The sequence below is a fragment of the Leopardus geoffroyi genome, chromosome B4 (genome assembly GCF_018350155.1).
Source record: "Leopardus geoffroyi isolate Oge1 chromosome B4, O.geoffroyi_Oge1_pat1.0, whole genome shotgun sequence".
Taxonomy (NCBI): domain Eukaryota; kingdom Metazoa; phylum Chordata; class Mammalia; order Carnivora; family Felidae; genus Leopardus; species Leopardus geoffroyi.
Genome location: NC_059341.1, coordinates 24042150 through 24059248, shown reverse-complemented (window position 1 = coordinate 24059248; position 17099 = coordinate 24042150). Strand labels below are relative to the sequence as shown.

Genomic DNA, 17099 nt, shown 5'->3' with positions numbered 1-17099 from the left:
GGACATGCCTTTCAATGTAACTGTGAGAAATGCATTTTTGATGGCAGTCCCAGAATCCTTGAGAGCTCTATTATCACTCTTCTCTGTAGGCTAGAAGTTACAATGGGAATTGATGCCACTGAATTAGGAAAGCTAAATACACTGAGAGGAATTGGATCACACAGTGGTAGGAGCCAAGTGGTAGTCCTCAACTCCAAGGGTAAGGTGGGCAGTTACCATAACAGGCAGCAGAGTCAAAGCAGTAATCAGAAGACTCTGCATTGCAGAGACCTACGGTGTTGCCTAGTTGATATCAGTGTTAGCAAAAGTGAAATAGATGGGAAGACTATGAAATTAATCTGAAAAAGCAAAATAGTCCTAAGTCAAGTGAACGTAAGTGTAACTTGAATCATCAAAAACAGACAGTGATGGCTTCTCAATCAACCCCAAGCCTTGAGCTGGTTTTGTAGACCCAGAATCCGTTGAATGAAGGGGAGGTCGCCCCTTGAGAAAGTACCCCAGTACGCTACCAAAACTTTGTTAAAAATCTCTGAGCCTTCCCCAAAGGGACCAATGGCTTTTTACTAGGGTGATTTTGCACTGGGGAAAAGGAAATAATCAGACTTTTCTGGGATTGCTAGATGCCACCTCTGAACTGGCACTTATTCCAGGAGACCCCAAATATCACTGTGCTCCACCAGTCAGAATAGGGATTTAATAGATGTAAAGTGAGCAATGAGGTTCAGTTCAGATCCATCTCACAGTGGGCCCAAGCTTTTGTTTTCTCATTATTAATTCAGGAGACTAGGATAAGTCAATGATTATGACTTTTGGGTCACAAATTATTTAGTTTTGTGAAAACTTTATACTTTCTCATCAGGAATTCATATTCACATTATGTGTTGCATATAGGAATATTAAAAATCTCCTGACATTCTTGTACTTAATATACCAAATGACATTCAAGGTTACCTCCAGCTTTAGCTTTCAGTGAGTCTATAAGATGACACAAGGTAAGTGATTCTGTGCAATCACTACTCCTATCCATACTGATGTGATTTCCTTTGGAAATCTGTCCTCTCTCCAGTCTACCTGGCACTAAATCTTTCCCTTTAATACTCAGCTCATATCTTATAATGGAGATTATGTAGTGCTTTCTCTAAAGACATCAAGACCACACTGCTTGCTGCACTCTCCTTGGCTTTGAACATAAAACCATGTACCTAGATCTGTGTAATTTAATTATGTATGACCTTGCATGTGTGTATATGTATAATACTGGACCTCAGTTATAGAGAGTTGAGTACAGTTGACCCTTGAACATGGGGCCTAGGAGTGCCAACCCCCAACCCCCACAGTTGAAAATATGCATATACTTTTGACTTTCCAAAAACTTAACTACTAATGGCCCGCTGTTGACTGGAAAATTTACCAATAACATAAACGGTTGATTACCACACATTTTGTGTATCATATATATTATATACTGTATTCATACTACAGAGTAAGGTAGAGAAAAGAAAATGTTATTAAGAAAATCATAAAGAAAATACATTCACAGTACTGTACTGTATTGAAAATAATCCATGTATAAGTGGACCGGTGTTGTTCAAGGGACAACTGTATATAGAATATTCCTCATTTATGGTGCATTATCATCACTGATCTCTTATTTTTTCATTCCCTTTTATCCCCAATCACCTCTCCCATTACCCTGTCTCCTCCCTTCCCCTGCCCTCCTCCCCAATAAAAATCTTTTTGCTTGGAGCTTTTCAGGAATTCAAATATTAGAGCTGCAGACTAAGGCCATGTAATTTTAGTCCAAGTCACATACTCTATAATAAGAAAAACTGAGAGAGAAAAGAGGTGACTCTTAAAAAAATATAAGGAAGTCCTCTTTGATTGACCTAAATTCATCATTCCATGGAAAGGCAGACTTGGTACTTTTACTAAAATTTCTACAGCTGCATTGAGGTAATTAGTTTGCTTTTGTGTTGGGTAAATCTCTAGATATAAAGTTTTCTCTATTACCAAATAAAAGCTCTTTCAAAACATCTGAAATCCATTCTTTTTTTAAGTTTATTTTTATTTTTAGAGAGACATAGAGAGCAAGTGGGGGAGGGACAGAGAGAGACGAAGACAGAGTCCCACGTGGGGCTTGAACTCATGAACCACAAGATGATGACCTAAGCAAAAATCAAGAGTCAGACACTTAACTGACTGAGCCACCCAGGTGCCCCTTTCTGAAATCCATTCTTGACTTCATGATAGAATTTCTAGGTTATACTTCATGTAATTTAACTTCAACAAATTAAAATTCTGACCATCTCTCAGAATATAAGGCAGTGCACATCAATAAGAAACTATATTGTCTAGTATATTTAGAAAATATCTTTGTCCTTCCTTTTCCATAATGCTCTTAAAAGAAAATCTTTCTGTATTCACAGTTACTTGCAAAATGGGAAGGTTCAGGCAGGCTTGTTTAAGACTCTTTCTCTGGTCATAGCTAACAGGATCAAAGAAAGGTATCTGACCCAGCTTCTCCAACTGAGCTTCTTCTCCCACTCCAAATTCCTTTTGACTTGGGGTGCTAAAAGTCCAGGTAGGTTATCTATTCCCACTGGACCCACACGTCATATAGGCTGAGAAGGTTGAGGCTGCTCTTTGAGTAAATAGCCTTGATGGGCAACATGAAAACTCCAGAGGCTGGTCTGTAGACAACCACAGAGAACAGAAAGGAGAGATTTGGTTTCTCCAGTGACATAGCAAGAGGCAGCAACTGATTGTGGTTCTTGCCTTCCATTCTTCTGTTGGTTTCAGTCCCCCCTGTTCTTCCTATCTATGAGATTGCCTTTTGTATCTTACTCTTTTTTGAAGCTAGTTTGGTTTTCTTGTCCTTACAACTAAAAGACCCTTGACTGAAACATACAACGTAATCTATAATGTTGAAAAGCTTAGTTCAAACGTAATCTATGATGTTGAATAGCTTAATTCAACTTTGAGGGGCTTGGGTGGTTCAGTTGGTTGAGTGTCCAACCACAGCTCAGGTCATGCTCTCACTGTTCATGAGTTTGAGCCCCACATTGATTCTTTCCTGTTGGCATGAAGCCCACTTTGGATCCTCTGTCCCCCTCTCTCTGTCCCTCTTCCACTTGCATGTATACACACACTCTCTCTCTCTCCCCCCCCTCAAAATTAAACATTAAAAAAATTTTAATTAGGGCTCAGTCAGTTAAGCATCTGACTTTTGGTTTTATGATCTCATGGTTTCATGAGTTTGAGCCTTGCACTGGGCTCTATGCTAACAGTGTGGAGCCTGCCTGGGATTCTGTCTCCCTCTCGCTCTCTGCCCCTCCCCAACTTGTACTGTCTCTCTCCCTCTCAAAATAAATACACTTAAAAAAAAACTGTAATTCAACTTTGGAAAATGTTTAGTTTGGAATACTTGAGCCTACAGGTTCAGGTGGAAACAGTCCATCTATTCATGGTTCTGATACAGATAATAAAAGAATTACAAATGTCTTTTCTTTCAAATAAATTCTATCTGGGGTGCCTGGGTGGCTCAGTTGGTTGAGCATCAACTTCAGCTCAGGTCATGATCTCACAGCTTGTTAGTCTGAGCCCCACACTGGGCTCTCTGCTCTCAGTGCAGAGTCTACTTCGGATCCTCTGCCCCCCTCTTTCTCTGCCTCTTCCTGCTCTCTCTCTCAAAAATAAACAAACATTAAATTTTTTTTAAATAATAAATTCCAACTGAATGAAATATTAATTTTTAGTATATGTATGAAAATTCTAAAGCTCTGCCAACTTTCAAAAATGGCTCTTCCCCCTAGTTATTTTTCCCATATATTATTTCATTCCATAAAGCACTAGCTCTCAAATTTTCAAGATTCATAACATCCAACTACCAACACACGTTTATATACATACACATATATATCTTTAGACATATATATATCTTTACATATATATATCTTTACATATATATGTGTATATATATATATATATATATATATATATGTACACACACACACACACACGTACATAAACATCGAGACTTCCATGCTAAATCTCCAGCTCTACTCCATAGTTTAAAAATGTTTTTTGCTATAATTTCAACATTAGAGAAAAGTTGGTAAGAGAAGTTCAAAAAAACTTTTCTCCTGAACCATTTAAAGAGTTAAGTAGGCCACATGATGCCCCTCCACACCCAAACAGTTTAGTGATTGCTACAAAGACATTCCCCTACACACCCACTGTACAACTAATAAGATCAGGAAGTTAACACTGACACATTTCTACCATCTAATCTATTTTCCCTATTGAAGATTCATCAATTGTCCCAAGTATGTCCATCCCCACAACAAAAGAATCCAGCCCAGGACCATGTGTTGCATTTAGCTGTCATGTCTCTTAAGCCTCCTTCAATCTGGAGTTCTTTAATCTTTGCTTGAATTTTATAACCTTGACAGTTTTTAACCTCAGGCCAGTTACTTTGCAGAATGTTCCTGAATTTGGATTTTCCCTCACAATTATAGTTTTGGCAGGAACATCATGGAAGTGATACTGATGGTATATGACTGCGATCCTACCAGATGGTATGTGATTTTCACTTGTTCCATTACTAGTTGTACTCACTTTGATCAACTGCTTATGTTTTGTCCTGAAAGTGTCTCTTTTTCTTTTGTAATTAAGTATTTTATGAAATCTTTTGAGACTATGTAAATATCCTATTTCTAATCAAAACTTAACACACTAGTTTAGGACCCATTGAAGTTTTGGGATGAATTAATTATTACTATGACGATTTCCAAATGATCATTTTAAAAATTTCACTATCCCTTCTATATTTATTAGTTGCTATTCTTCTGCAAGAAAAGCTTTTGCTTCTTTCCATTCATTTATTTATATATCTAAGTACGCAAGTATGGATTAATGGATTTCTATTTTATTCAATGAGTTACCATCATTACCGTCATTATCATCATTATTTTGATGCTAAAATTTCCCCAGATTTGCTCAGTGAGAATTCCTTCAATTTGGCTTCTGTGTTCTTTTGACATGTTACCATTATTCTTTTAACATTTCCTTCCTTTTGAGCACATTAAGTTCCATGTTCATCTTGTATAGCCATTAAAATCAGTCTTTCTCTAAGAATCCTGGCTTCCTCTTAATTGAGAACTGTATTTAGAAACCAAAAGCTAAGTGCTTGATGGGCTTGTTCTTGGTACATCAACGTTTGCAAGCCCTCTTAGTAGAAATACCTAAATAACATGTATACACCTACACACACACACACACACACACACACACACACACACACACGTCCCACATGCACATTCCATTATATTTATTTTTATATTTGTCTATATATATTGAAAACCATGCATTCAAAATGATACCTCCAATTCCAATCTAACACTACTGGGTTTAGTTTTCTTCCTTTCCATATTTGTAATTCTTCTCTCTAACAGTAAGAAACCTGGCTCCGCTTGTACATATTATATTTCCTGATGGTATTAATCCCCCTTTATGTAACAATGTCTTGTCTCCATCTCGACCCCTACACAGATGTCTTTCTTACCTAGCTTGGGCTCTGATAACCTGAAGTAGGGTCGTCATCATCTCCCTAGACAGATGTTCTCCTTGTCCCACCCAGGGACTCACACTCCTCTCCAACTGAACCCCATTACCACCACCTTCCCAGCATGGATGTCTTTCTCACCACACTCAGGCTCAAACCTCATGCTGAGCTGTACCCTGCTCTCTTGTGCTTGTTCAATCCCACCTAAATGGCTTTTATTCTGAATTTTTTGGGAATAAAGGAAGGAATAAGAGGAACTTCACAGCTTTTAAGTTCAGGTATAACTGCCTCACTTGATGCTAAAAGTGGGTTATTAACAAAAATCACAACTTCTCTTTGACCTACATTACTCATTGGGGATTTGGTCTAAAATTGGGCATGTGGGTAATAAGAGATTGAAAGCCATAAAATATTCTGTCATAAGAACAATGTCTAAATAAATCACAAGAAGTACATTCTGCACTTTTATATTGAAATGTTAACTATCCTATTAGAAATGAAGCTCCCCAGAGAGAAATCCATAGAAATGAGAACTGAGAACTGCCCTTTACATTTAGTCTCTCCTGCATTTTCTAGTCCACATAAGAACTGCTTTTTCAGACATTAGTTGATTTGCCTAAAGGAGTTTACCTCCTGGGAGATCATATTATTTATTGATTGATTATATACCAGGGACTGCTAATGTATTTCATTAATATTGTTTACAAGCTCCCTTGTCTTTTTACTTTCTGAGGTGTCTAGGGAATTTTTGTAGAAACATATCCATTTAAGGGGCACCTGGGTGGCTCAGTCAGTTAAGCATCTGACTTTGGCTCATTTAAGGGGCACCTGGGTGGCTCAGTCAGTTAAGTGTCCGACTTTGGCTCAGGTCATGATCTTGTGGTGTATGGGTTCGAGCCTCGCGTTGGGCTCTGTGCTGACAACTCAGAGAGCCTGGAGCCTGCTTTGCATTATGTGTTCCCTCTCTCTCTGCCCCTCCCCTGCTTATGCTCTGTCTCTCTCTCTCTCTCTCAAAAATAAACATTAAAAAAAATTAAAAAAAAATCCATTTAACAAAAAACCCAAAGGTTTTCTTAAAGGCTATATTTATAACTAGCATCAGCAAACTGAATCTTTCTTTCAGTATAATTAAGTAGCTTGATATTTAAAGTAACACCAAATTTACTCTAGCAAAGGGCTACTTTTTTTGGAAACAGAAAGAAGCTATTTTGGGAACTCATATTTCCAGTATTTAGCAACTATTTTTTTTAAAGTATTTATTTACTATTTATCAAGTACCTACTATGTATACAACACTGAGCTAGGGGCTAAGAATACTATTTCATGATAATGGTAATACCTCAAATTTTTTAAATTATAAAGTATCTATAATTATACTAAGTAGGTTGCCTGTATCATGCTGTTTATTCTTCACAGCAATCAACCATATGAGGTAGAGCCTGTTATTTCTCATACTTGTAGATGAGCATTTTGATGTCCTTGGAGATTGTAACTGACTTTCTCAAGGTCACACAACTGTATGGAAAAATCCTGCCTCTCATCATTCATTCGACAGTATTTACTGAGCATGTTCAAGGGGCCAGTACCATGCTTGACTCTAGGGACAAAGTGCCAGACCAAAGAGATACCATGTCATCATGAAGCTTATAGCTTAGTAGGAAAGGTAGTCAAATTAAATTATGATTACAATCAAGGGTGGCAATTGGTTGTCTAAACAAAGTACGGGTGGTGGGAGGTACTCAGCCAGGCAAACAGAAGTTAGCTAGGTGCAGGAGTGAAGAGAGGTTTCTATGTAGGGAAAGCATCATGTCCACAACTGGTCACAAAATGGAATCACCCTATACTAAAATACAATTCCTTTTGCTTCTATTATGGCCTCTCCCTGTGCCCCTATCTACTGGCCGGGAGGGCAGTAAAGCTTACTCAGAATTAATAAACCCATAAAGTCCTTTTAGATAGAGCTCAGTTTCTGTTGGATAAAAGTGCCTGTTCCATCTCTCAGATGGCATTCCTCCTCCTTCCTCCCTCCCGAAGATGGTACCATGTGTACAGGATGAGGGATGGCTTATAAGACCTTGTGGCAAGGAGAAGAGGGAGGGTCTTTGGTATGTAGGTCTCTGGCCTCTGGGGCCATTGGCCTGTGTGTCTGCCTGGCTGCTAGGTGCCCTACTGGCCTCCCATGCCGGCACTGGCATCGGGTGAGCTCATGGTCCACTCTCCTCATACTGGCAGGGCTTCCTGTGGTTCCTCTGAGCAGACTAAGGCTCAGGTTGGCTTTGGCTGGAGCTGAGAACACTCTGAGCTCTGGCTGTGACTCCTAATCAGACCTGGCTCAGGTGATCTGCTCTGTGCCTCACTGCCCAGACTAAGCAACCCCTCTAGGAACTCCCCAGACAGATTCTCAGTGACTTTTGGGTTTCTGGAAACTAAGGGAAGAGTTGGGGAAGCTCAATTTGAGTACTTTCCCTACGTAATCACTTTACACCTCCATGTGTAAACGACAAGGACATGGCTCAGCTCAGTCTGCAGCAATGGCCTCTCCGTAGCGTGGATGCAAATGGTGGGGAGTGTGCAGGTGAGAGCTTTTATCTGCCCTCATTGTCATCTTCACTTTCTTAAAGCTCATCTCACTCTCCTGGTCTCCTTCTCTGCTTCATCTTTCCACCATCACCCTAGAACTGGAAAGGGTTTCCCTCTTCTTTCTTTTCTCTCTAGTGTGAAACCCTCTAAAGAGAAGATAAAACAATTTACATAGACCTTTCTCAAGAGATATCCTGGGTCTTGCTACAAATTTCTCTTTTTGAATGTTAAAAACTGAATATTACTCCAGTCATTTTCTTGCATTTCCTCTGGAACAAAGCTTAATCTTCCCCTAGATAGAGAGATGCCTCAGGCAGACTGGAGTGAAGATAATGTTCTTGGACAGGTAAAGAGTAAAAACATGTTAAGATATTTCAAAGTACTCAGTCACAAGTATAAGAGCCCCGACTGAGCAAAAGTGTGGCGCGTTTAAGAAACTGAAAGAAACTGACCTGGATCGTAGGTGACAGCAAGAGAAGGTACCTCATGAAGTACTTACTCTGTGCCAGCACAGAGAATCATAAGGCAAAGGCTTACCCAAGGGCTAGTGGAAGCCACTGATGAGCAAGACAGTGCCAGGATCAGCTATGCTTTCTGATAGGGGTCCCTCTGGCTGCAGTGTGGAGAAGGGACAGGAAAGAAGGAAGGAAGGAAGGAAGGAAGGAAGGAAGGAAGGAAGGAAGGAGAAAGGAAGGAAGGAAGGAAAGAAGGATGAAGGAAGGAAGGGAGAGAGAAGAAAGGAAGGAAGCAAGGAAGGAAGGAAGGGAGGGAGAAGAAAGGAAGGAAGGAAGGAAGGAAGGAAGGAAGGAAGAAGGAAGGAAGGAAGGAAGGAAGGAAGGAAGGAAGGAAGGAAGGAAGAAAGGAAGGAAGGAAGGAAGGAAGGAAGGAAGGAAGGAAGGAAGGAAGAAAGGAAGGAAGGAAGGAAGGAAGGAAGGAAGGAAGGAAGGAGGAAGGGAGGGAGGGAGGAAGGAAGGAAGGAAGGAAGGAAGAGAGGGAGGGAGAAGGAAGGAAGGAAGGGAGGGAGGGAGAAGGAAGGAAGGAAAAGAGTGGGGGAGGAAGGAAGGAAGACTGGATGCAAGGAATTCAGAAAAGTATAACCGCAGAAGGTCAAGTCGGAGATGATGGCTAGGACAAGAGAGAAGCAAGAAAGATGGAGTCTGGGGATGTAGGTAATAGAAACAGAGCTTGGCGACTAGTTGTAGATGTGAGAGGCAGACAAAGGAAGACTCCGGATGAGCCAAAGGTTTCCGACTTAAGCAACAAAACAGGGCTAGTGACTTTTTCCAAGATAAGGAACTCTTGATAGGAAGCAGACTTCTGGGGATGGATGAGGTGGTGGAGCTCCATTCGGACATTTAGAGGACTGGAAGCCCCCCACGCTCAGATCTGCAGAAGCCATAACGAGCTTAATATATATTTTGTGAGGTGAGAAATTCAAATAAAATGTATTCTCAAACACTTCGCTCCCAGTCTCAGCCTTCCCTAAATCTTATTTAAACGCTGAATGAGGACATCCTTTTTTGGCTTAATGCCCACCACATCTTACTCCTCTGCCTTTGAGAAGTTTCACCATGCATGCCATCCTCAGGTTTGAATTCATACGAAAATCTACACATCATTTTAGGCAAACTGAATCCACGTCCTCTTACCATGGAGGATAGACACAGAAGAATTCTCTTACATGCAAATAATAGCATTTTAGTATCCAACACTGGGAACACATTGAATAGGCAACTGGCCCTCTTTTCTAATTGCTGCTGAAAATAAAGTCCATAAGCCAATTCATCTAAAACCAAAGCCCATATTTTGTCAGCTTCCCAACTTATGATTATTTACAAAGATATCGTACAAAAGGCCACCTGATTAATTATATCGGTATATGTTTGCAATCTAGACTACTTTGGAGGGTATCCCAGGAAGTCTGCATTTCTCAAAGCTACTGGTTGACTAAGTTTTTCTTTCACGACCGAAGAGACTGGCTCTTTCTATGGAGCAATGAAAAGGATTTTGTTGTCGTTTTCCACTTCAGGCACAAGTTGTAAACACAAACACAGGGAGAAATATATAGGGTACAGAAGCACAAGGAGAGATACCTTCCCCAGCCAGAGTGAGAGAAAGGGGAGGGGAAGGTGACTGAAGGACACTGAGATGTCCTAGAATAATGTGGCCCACCTTCCCAGGAGCAGTGCACTCGTAGGGATCCAATGATAGGAGGTGTGGAAGGGCACTGTCACACTGGTAAATAACTCCCCAGACAAATGTGGGAGGATCAGCTATGGTGCCTTTGGCTATGACACAGAAGCCCACTTGGCTGAGTAAATATGGAAATGTATTATCTCACATGACAGAAGGTCCTTTGATGGGGCAGGCTCCAGAATCTGTTGATTTAGTGGCTCAATTATATCAAGGACTCTCATTCTTCCCATCTCTCAGCTCTGCCTTTTCCAGGGTGGCTTTCCACTTGGGATGATGGAGTACCTCAGGACAGAGCAAGGTGGCTGCAGCAGGTTCAGGCATGGCAGTAAGACAGAGAGGGTCCCAAGGAAGAAAGAGACCATCTTTCCATGTGCTTCCTTCTTAGGATCAAAACTATTTTCCCAAAGACCTTTGAAGTTTCCTCCTCATTTCTCAAAATCCTGTATTCAGGCACATGCCCATTTGTAAAGTAATAATAAGGGCCGTGGGACTACCACTTAGGCTTAGTGCAATTATTTGGAATGCTATTTTATTTATTTTTTATTTTTTTCACGTTTAATTATTTATTTTAGAGAGTGAGAGAAAGGGAGCACGAGCACAAGCAAGAGAGGTACAGAGAGAAAGGGAGGAAAGAATCCCAAGCAGGCTCCATGCTGTTAACATGCAGCCTGCAGCCTGACTTGGGGTTCGATCCTATGAACCGCAAGATCGTGACCTGGCCCAAAATCAAGAGCCAGACACTCAACCAACTGAGCCAGCCAAGCGCCCCTGGAGTGCTATCTATTTTTGAGAATCAACCACACATACCGCTACAGCGGTGTTATGGCTTGACTTGAAAGAAGTCATTCTTTCTTCTGGGAATCTTCACTGGCCAAATTTATAAAGAATATCTGTACTTTCTTACCTCAGTAGGACACTGTTTTTCTCCACTTTCAATGCCTAGAAAGCGAGGGTAATGGAAAATGATCAAATCATTTATCAAACCCATGCATTTCAAAACAAACTTACCAAAATCTACAAGTTTAACTCCACCTTCAGTGGTCAACAGAATGTTATTTCCTTTTACATCTCGGTGGATAGTTTTGTTGTTATGCAAATGCTGAAGTCCCTAAAAGGTGAGAAATATACAGTGACTTTAAAGAAAGCATCAAACAAAAGTAACATTTTTCGGATGGATGCATTTGTGCAAAATCAATAGGAAATATTTGTTAAAATTCACATTAAAATGTTCCACACTGAATTAGTGAAACCAAAGTATATAATTTCCACTTCGGATTTTATAAAAATTCATAAAGCAGAGCATGCCCTTCCTTAGCTCTTATCAGATACTTTATAAAAAACATGTTGATCTCAATAGAAGAAACATTCCACACTTATTTTAAACAATAGCAAATATAAACTTATTATTAAAAAAATACACATTATCTACCTTCATCATAATCAGTCTCAGAAATATACTTAGGATATCAGAACTCCAGGTTCTGTTGACACACAAGGAGGGTAGATTTCTAACAAATAATTAGTTATGTTAAACATTTCAGATTTTGCATATATTCTTGCATCAACAAATACCAATGTACTGATATTTTTAAAAATAGGATCCACATTTTTTATTTAACTAGAACTGCCTCATAATTAATGCACAATTTAAATTGCCTTACCAATAGTGCTTCACGTAAAATATAGGCAATTATGGGCTCACTCATTCTTTTGCCCTTCTTCAGAAAACCCTTCACGAGATCTGTCACTGATCCTCCATTGCACAGCTATAAAGGAACATTCAAAGATATTAAGATGGATATGACATTTTAAGTCCTTGTTATAAAAGGTTTTCTAAAAACATTTTTTAAAATTGTTCCAGGGTGCCTGGGGGGCTTAGTCAGTTAAGCGTCTGACTCTTGATTTAGGCTCAGGTCATTCATTCAACCCCCACACTGGGCTCTGTGCTGACAGTGCAGAGCCTGCTTGGGATTCTCTCTCTCTCCCTCTCTGCCCCACATGTGTGTGCTCTCTCTCTCCCAAAATAAACTTTAAAAAATAGAATAAAAACGTTTTTTTAAATAAAATTGTTCCCATTTTTTTTTGTTTCAAATGATTACTCTCATCATCTTTATGGCTTCATAAATGAAATGAATCATAATTTTAGGGGGACTTGGGTGGCTCGGTTGGTTAAGCATCTGACACTAGATTTCGGCTCTGGTCATGATCTCACAGTTTCATGAGTTCAAGCCCTGTATGGGCTCTGCACTGTCAGACTGAGATTCTCCCTCTTTTTCTGTCCCTCCCCACCCCCTCAAAATAAATAAGTAAATAAACTTAAAAAAAAGAGAATCATGATTCTACAAACTAGTCTCAAATTTTAAGATCTAGGGCTTAAAAAGTATTCTTGATTTCTGATAGTTTAATTAAAAGTGCAGTAAGATTCTATGACCTCACTACAAGGCTATATACTATTTTATATATGCATTAATTTAAAAACATGCCCCCTTTCTGACAAAATTTCAGAAAGCATTAAAATAAGGACTACAAGTAACATTTCAGAAAGCTGTTTTAAATACCATGGTTCTCAGGTTTTTTACCTTCTTCCCTCCCCCCACTCCTCTCTCCTCCCCAAAAGTAGTGGAATCTATGAAAAAAGGGGGATTTTTCACATGCAGGTTCTCCAAAGTTAGGGAACATTAAATCCCACAGAAAACTTTCAAAGGAGCTGCAGATTTGCAGAACAGAGAAATACCAATATAAGCATTGGAATCAGAGAGAAGAGATAATTAGGTAATGGTCCCAATGAAGCTTGGACCCCCATGAGTACTTGATCCCTTAATCTCTGACTGTCTAGCCTCTACCTTCAGCCCTGACTCTCCTCTGCGGCTCTTGTCCATGGTCTGCTTGCCCCTTACCCTGAACTTTCTGGCCTCCTCTTCTACCTGTCTTTGTTATCCACCAGTGTCTGGGAACTAAAAGCCATAATTTCACTGACTCTACTAACCTCAATGGAAACAGAGAAAGGAGGTGTGAGGAAATAAATTCCTGGCATCCTAGTTTGAAATACTGAACACATTTTCTTCCCCACTTTTTCCTAACATGGCGATTAGATTTTATGGGATGCCCAAGACTTCTGATACATTACAGATTAGGTAATAACTGCTATCCATTCACATGTGATATCTCTGTATCTCACCTCTCTCTAGGTAGGTATTATCATCTCCATATTATAGATTGGGAAAGTGAGACACAAAATGATAAAGTAACTTGCCAAAGATCACGCAGTAGAGACAGAGCTAAGATAGGAACTCGGACGGTCTGATTCTAGAGTGGAGCCTTCACAGTTAACCGATTTGTAGCTGACGTCTTTCTCCATTCAAAGAAAACTTCTTTCAGCTTATAGAGGAGTAGGTGTAGTCCTAGCATTCCAAAACCTGCATTTTCTTCTGCATCAGAAAGGGGAACACCCTTTCACAGGACAAACAGAAGACTATTGCCTTAGCAGCAGAGAACAGGATCACACCATCTCCACTGTGGCCCAGCATGGTCAGTTCAAAAAATTACTCAAAACCGACTGAAAAGAAACTCAGAGCCCTTCAAAATGCATGGCATTTATTTAAAAGAACCAAGTTTTAGGGCCAGTTGTAAATGTCTAAAAATCACTGTGGGGAGACTAAATGTCTTTTCCAATTTCTCTAAAGTGTGGCTTCTCTTTGGCTGCTTCTTCTGGGGTTGACTATTACATTAATGCAAGAATAAATAGCTGGAATGCTAGAGCTGGAATGGATAAAGGAACCCTAAACAATGTGCAGGAAATAAAATGAAAAATGAAATACAGGAAGAACCAATGCAATTATGTAATTCACACTAAGCAGTTCAAATTTTACTTTCTAGAGTCAATTTTTATTTGAAACAGTTGTTTTTCCCATCTAGGAAAGTTTAGAGTACAGGATTCTTCATAATATACACTTCACTTTGTTTTTCAAAGCAAAGTATACTGAGGTATAATTTACATACAATAAAATTTACCTAATTGAGCTGTAATTCTGAGTTTTGACAAGTGCATTAGTCACATAACCACTACCACAATCAAGATACAGAACAAATCCAGGACCTAAAAATCTTCCCTCTTGTTTCTTTGTAGTCAAACCCCTCGCCAGCCCCTGGAAATCATTCATCTGTTTTCTGTCCCTGTGGTATCAACTTTGCAAGACCGTCACAGAAACTGAATCATAAGGTACGCAGCCCATTCATCCTGGCTACTTTGACTTTGCCTAATGAATCTGAAATTCATTTCTGTTGTTGAAGATTTGTTTTCTAATGTTTAAATGTTGTTCACTCCTTTTATAATGCTGAGTATTCCAACGAAAAGATAAGCCACTATTTGTTTATTCATTCAGTAACTGAAAGACATTTGAGGTGTTTCCAGTTTGGGGCAATTATGAGCAAAACCACTATAAACATTGCATATAGGCTTATATATGAATATACTTTCATTTCTCTTAGGTAAGCACCTAAGACAGGGAATTGTTGAGTCCTATGGGTCACGTGTTTCACCTTTTAAGCATCTGCCAAACTATTTTTCAAGGTAGCTATTCCGTTCTGCATTCCTACTACCAGTGCATGAGAATTCCATCCTTGCCCTCCATCCTTGCCAGCAGATATTAAAAAGAGGTTTTCTAAAGCTGTTTTAAATGGCAGTGTTATCTCATTATAGTTTTAATTTGGATTTTCCTAATGACTAATGATGTTGACCATCTTTTCATGTGCTCATTTATGCTATCCACATACTTTCCTCAGTGAAGTAACCCATTTTTTGTTCAGTTTTTATTGGCTGCTTATTTTCTTATTACTGATTTTTGAGAGCTCTTTACATTTTTTTGATGTAAGTCCCTTATCAGGTGTTTTGCAAATATTTTCTCTCAGTCTGTGGCTTGTCCTTTCAAGAGTCTTTTGAAGAGCAGAAATTCAAAATTTATCATTCTTAAAATATTATAGAATCTGACTCTTGTGTTATATAAAAAGCCTTTGCCTATTCCAAGGTCACAAAATTTTTCTCCTGTATTTTCTGTAGGAAAATTTTTTTTTTTAAAGCATAGGCTTTATTTATTTTTTTTAACGTTTATTTATTTTTGAGACAGAGAGAGACAGAGCATGATCGGGGGAGGGGCAGAGAGAGAGGGAGACACAGAATCGGAAGCAGGCTCCAGGCTCTGAGCCATCAGTCCAGAGCCTGATGCAGGGCTCGAACTCGCGGACTGCGAGATCGTGACCTGAGCCGAAGCCGGACGCTCAACCGACCGAGCCACCCAGGTGCCCCGGAAATTTTATAGTTTAGGGTTTACATAGGTAGGTCTGTATTTTTATTTAATTTTTATATATGGTGTGATACAGATTATACATGGATGACCAATTATTACAGTACATTTTTCTGTTAGTCAAAAATGTCCAAGAAGCAGAAAATCTGACTCTGAATTGAGCTTAAAATCTAGTTGCCAACACCAAGAATCAGGGAATCTTAAATGCATACTGTTAAGTGAAAGAAGCTACTCTGAAAAGACTATACATACTGTATGATTCCAAACTATATGACATTCCAGAAAAGGAAACACTATGGAGACAGTAAAAAGATCAAAGGTTAGTGAAGGCTGAGGGAAGAGGAGGGGAGATGAAAACATGGAGCACAGAGGATTTTTAGGACTGTGCAGCAAGTCTGTATTATACAGCAATTGTGGATACAGTTATTACATATGTGTCAAAATCCATAAATGTGCAACACCAAGAGTAAACCCTAATATAAACTATGGGCTTTGGGCAACAATGATGTGCCAGTGTTGGTCCACCAATTGTAAGATATGTACCAGTTCTGGTGCGGGGTATTGATAATGGGGGAAGGTATGAACGTGTGGGGCAGGGGTTATATGGAAAATCTCTGTACCTTTCTCTCAATTTTTCTATGAATTTAAATTACTCTTAAAAAATGAAGTCTTTCTAAAATTCATAAAATGCACAACACAAAGAATGAACGCTAATGTAAATTATGGACCTTAGTTAAGAATAACGTATCGTGGGATGCCTGGGTGGCTCAGTCGGTTAAGCATCTGACTTCGGCTCAGATCATGATCTCATGGTTTGTGGGTTTGAGCCCCGCGTTGCGCTCTGTGCTGACAGCTCAGAGCCTGGGCCTGCTTCAGATTCTGCGTCTCCCTCTCGCTCTGTCCCTCCCCGGATCACGCTCTGTCTCTCTCTCTCTCTCAAAAGTAAATAAATGTTAAAAAAAAAATGTATCGTTATTAACCCATCAACTGTAACAAGTGAACCATACTAACACATATCAATAATAGGGGGCAGGGAATTTATGGTAACTTTCTGTACTTTCCACTCAATTTTTCCACAAACCTAGAACTGCTCCACGAAAGATGTGAAAATGTCCTAAAATAATAACGAAGAAGCATACAAAATTAATCTGTTATGATAAGCCCCTTATAGTGTCTTCTCAGGAACTACTTTACTCGCATTTGCATTTTATATCCAATACATTTTAATATGAGTGAAGTATGAACACAGAAAATATTTTTGATATATATGTTTTCCTTGTAATAGTATTTCTGGTTAAGAAGAAATTTTTAGAAGAATCATTATTTATCCCTTTATATTCAACAAATATTTATTGGATTATTACTACATGCAAAGCATGGAGACAGATATTAAAGCAGGTCGGAGATGACAGGGGCAGCTTTGGCTCCCAATAGGCTTGAAATACCATCAGACCAGCGGT

At 39.3% G+C, this 17099-nt stretch overlaps 1 protein-coding gene across 6 annotated transcripts in view; it reads right to left on the bottom strand.

Annotated features, from left to right (window-relative positions):
* The window catches only part of MYO3A (myosin IIIA), a 246003-nt gene that overhangs the window by 190207 nt on the left and 38697 nt on the right, over positions 1 to 17099 (bottom strand). For all 6 annotated transcript variants that reach the window (XM_045465686.1, XM_045465685.1, XM_045465684.1 and 3 more), the window contains exons 4-5: positions 12001 to 12105; positions 11348 to 11447 (exon numbers count right to left, since the gene is read on the bottom strand). In XM_045465686.1, the coding sequence (XP_045321642.1) occupies positions 11348 to 11447; positions 12001 to 12105 (205 nt within the window). The remainder of the gene's footprint in view (positions 1 to 11347; positions 11448 to 12000; positions 12106 to 17099) is intronic.